The 2,086-nt window shown below is 29.7% G+C and overlaps 1 protein-coding gene across 1 annotated transcript; it reads left to right on the top strand.

The window, feature by feature from the left end:
* LOC112804070 (uncharacterized) lies at positions 1-1,526 on the top strand. The gene is made up of 3 exons (XM_025847502.2): positions 1-240; positions 354-424; positions 535-1,526. Exons 1-3 carry the CDS (start codon positions 195-197, stop codon positions 1,192-1,194), a joined length of 777 nt encoding a protein of 258 aa, XP_025703287.1. The 5' UTR covers positions 1-194; the 3' UTR covers positions 1,195-1,526.
* Positions 1,527-2,086: the final 560 nt, after the last annotated feature.

Here is a 2,086-nt window from a genome sequence, read left to right as displayed (position 1 = left end):
TTGGCTCCTAAATTTGTGTGTTCTAACTGAAACAACTTCCCTAACTGTCATCTTTTCTCTAAGCACCCCAAAAAATGTCACATGTCCCATCACAATAGGTCCACATCAACCTTGCTTATATATATATAATGCAACTTTATCATGCTATATTCTCCGAGTTTAATTAAGCACTGATAAATAAGTACCAATATTACATGGATCATCATCAGCAAGAAAAGTTCAATAAGGCAGAAATTCTAGGTTCAGTAGTGATTTGTTTCTATTCTAATCTAATTAAGCATTACTAACTTGTTTTCATGTCTTGTAAATTTTTGCTGACAAAAATCCTCAGTGGGAATCTTTGTCTTTTGCAGATTTGTCATCAGAGATTACTGAATTTGATAGCACTAGTTGGCTTCTTAGTTCAGCCCTGGAGTCCCAAAATGTTATTACTTCTAAGTTTTCTAAGTTTTATTGTTAAATTAAATGCTACATATGTATGAAATTTTAGCCACTTTTTTCCTGAGTATTATATATTCTTTGTTAAAATTGCAGGTGAAAACAACTGAAAATTACACAAGGGAGTGTCACAAGAAGAAGAAGATACTAGGATGTCCCATAATTTCAGCAGAGGAATTGAAAATAAGAAGTGAGCTTGAAATGGAGATTGAGAAGCATTTAGAAGACGAGATTAACGAGAGTATCTACTGCCTGGCGCTTCGGTTGCGCAGGATTTACAAGCAGAGGAAGGAGAGGAACAATGCAAAATATGCATCTGAATATGGCAACAACCACCAACTATTACTAAATGATAATAACATCATAAGAATTAGTAACAATGGAACATTTTCTGGGGTGAATATATGGATAAGAATGGAAGGGGGAAGAAGAACAAAGGTTGAAATTAAAGATGTTGCAAAAAGGGTTTGTCCAAAAACTGTTGTGAAAGAAGTGAATGGTTTTGGTGCAAAAAATCAAAAGTTTGATTGGGTCAATACACTAAGAGAAGGTTCTTCAAGTCCTGTTGTTGCTGCTGTCGACAGATCAAATGGAGGGTCAAAGTCAAAGCACAAGAGTTTTGACCTAAAGAATGTTTTCTCAAACTCTAAATTGGAATGTGGGAAGGGAAAGAATAATGGTGGATCCCCATGCCAAGGAAAAAAGAGTGCAAGTGTGGACCAGGAGAAGATACTTCAATTGGAGTGGAAATTTTGAAAAATCTTGTTTGGGGTATGTGCTGATTTTTGTTTGGCCTTTCCTTTTTTGTTGCTACATACCAAATGATGAATTGATGACATAAGTTTTTTGGGTTTTTTTTTTTTTTTTCTCTCTAATGACAAATAATGCATGATAGAAGTAGAAAATATTTTTTTTTTGTATTGTTCTGGTCTAAATTGTCGTTATCACTATTTTCTTTTGTAATTTTGTTAGAGAAATTCCAATTTTTCTCTTATTGTTGGATTCCTTTTGATTGTCAAAATTAGCATTTTCCATTCATGTAAATTTTGAAATTGAATTTTTTAATTGCATTAAAAGTTATAGATCGCTTTAAAATGTGCCCAAGACAATCTTTATATATGAAAGATAATTATCATTTTTAAATTGACTTTTGAGGCAGAGTATAATTTGACCTATTCCATTCTAGTAACACCTGAAGTTCTTACATAATATGTTATGTATATACTAATTATTAAATTAGTTATTTATATAAAATATACGTTAAAAATAAGTTAAATGATACATGTATTTATATATAAAATTATAAATACATATTTGTATATACAAATTTTTTTATATTTATAGTCAAATTATAAAAAAATTTTATTTACCAATATGCATATTACCGAGTGTATTTATCTTTATACATTGACATTACACATCTCGAGTACATAAGATAAAAATAATTAAACATAAAATTTTGATGTTATATATCAAGAATGTGTTACAACTTACAAATTAAAATAACGAGGAATGTTAGGGTCAGCATTTTTATTAAATTCTGGCCAATATTTAATCATTAAAGAGAAATTGAATGATTCTATATTATTAGATACAATTTTACACTATTAAAAATATTATTAATGACTAATTAATGACTAAAAACTAC

The sequence above is a fragment of the Arachis hypogaea genome, chromosome 5 (genome assembly GCF_003086295.3).
Source record: "Arachis hypogaea cultivar Tifrunner chromosome 5, arahy.Tifrunner.gnm2.J5K5, whole genome shotgun sequence".
In the NCBI taxonomy this organism is placed as follows: Eukaryota; Viridiplantae; Streptophyta; class Magnoliopsida; order Fabales; family Fabaceae; genus Arachis; species Arachis hypogaea.
Note: the sequence above shows the minus strand (reverse complement) of the source record. Positions and strands in the feature narration are given on the sequence as shown.

What these genes read in the sequence shown, in the direction of transcription:
- LOC112804070 (XM_025847502.2), top strand. Translation starts at nt 195, where the DNA reads ATGGATCATCATCAGCAAGAAAAGTTCAATAAGGCAGAAATTCTAG. An exon ending in CAATAAGGCAGAAATTCTAG is followed by an intron (nt 241 to 353) that starts GTTCAGTAGTGA and finishes TGTCTTTTGCAG; the next exon opens with ATTTGTCATCAGAGATTACT. An exon ending in CAGCCCTGGAGTCCCAAAAT is followed by an intron (nt 425 to 534) that starts GTTATTACTTCT and finishes TTAAAATTGCAG; the next exon opens with GTGAAAACAACTGAAAATTA.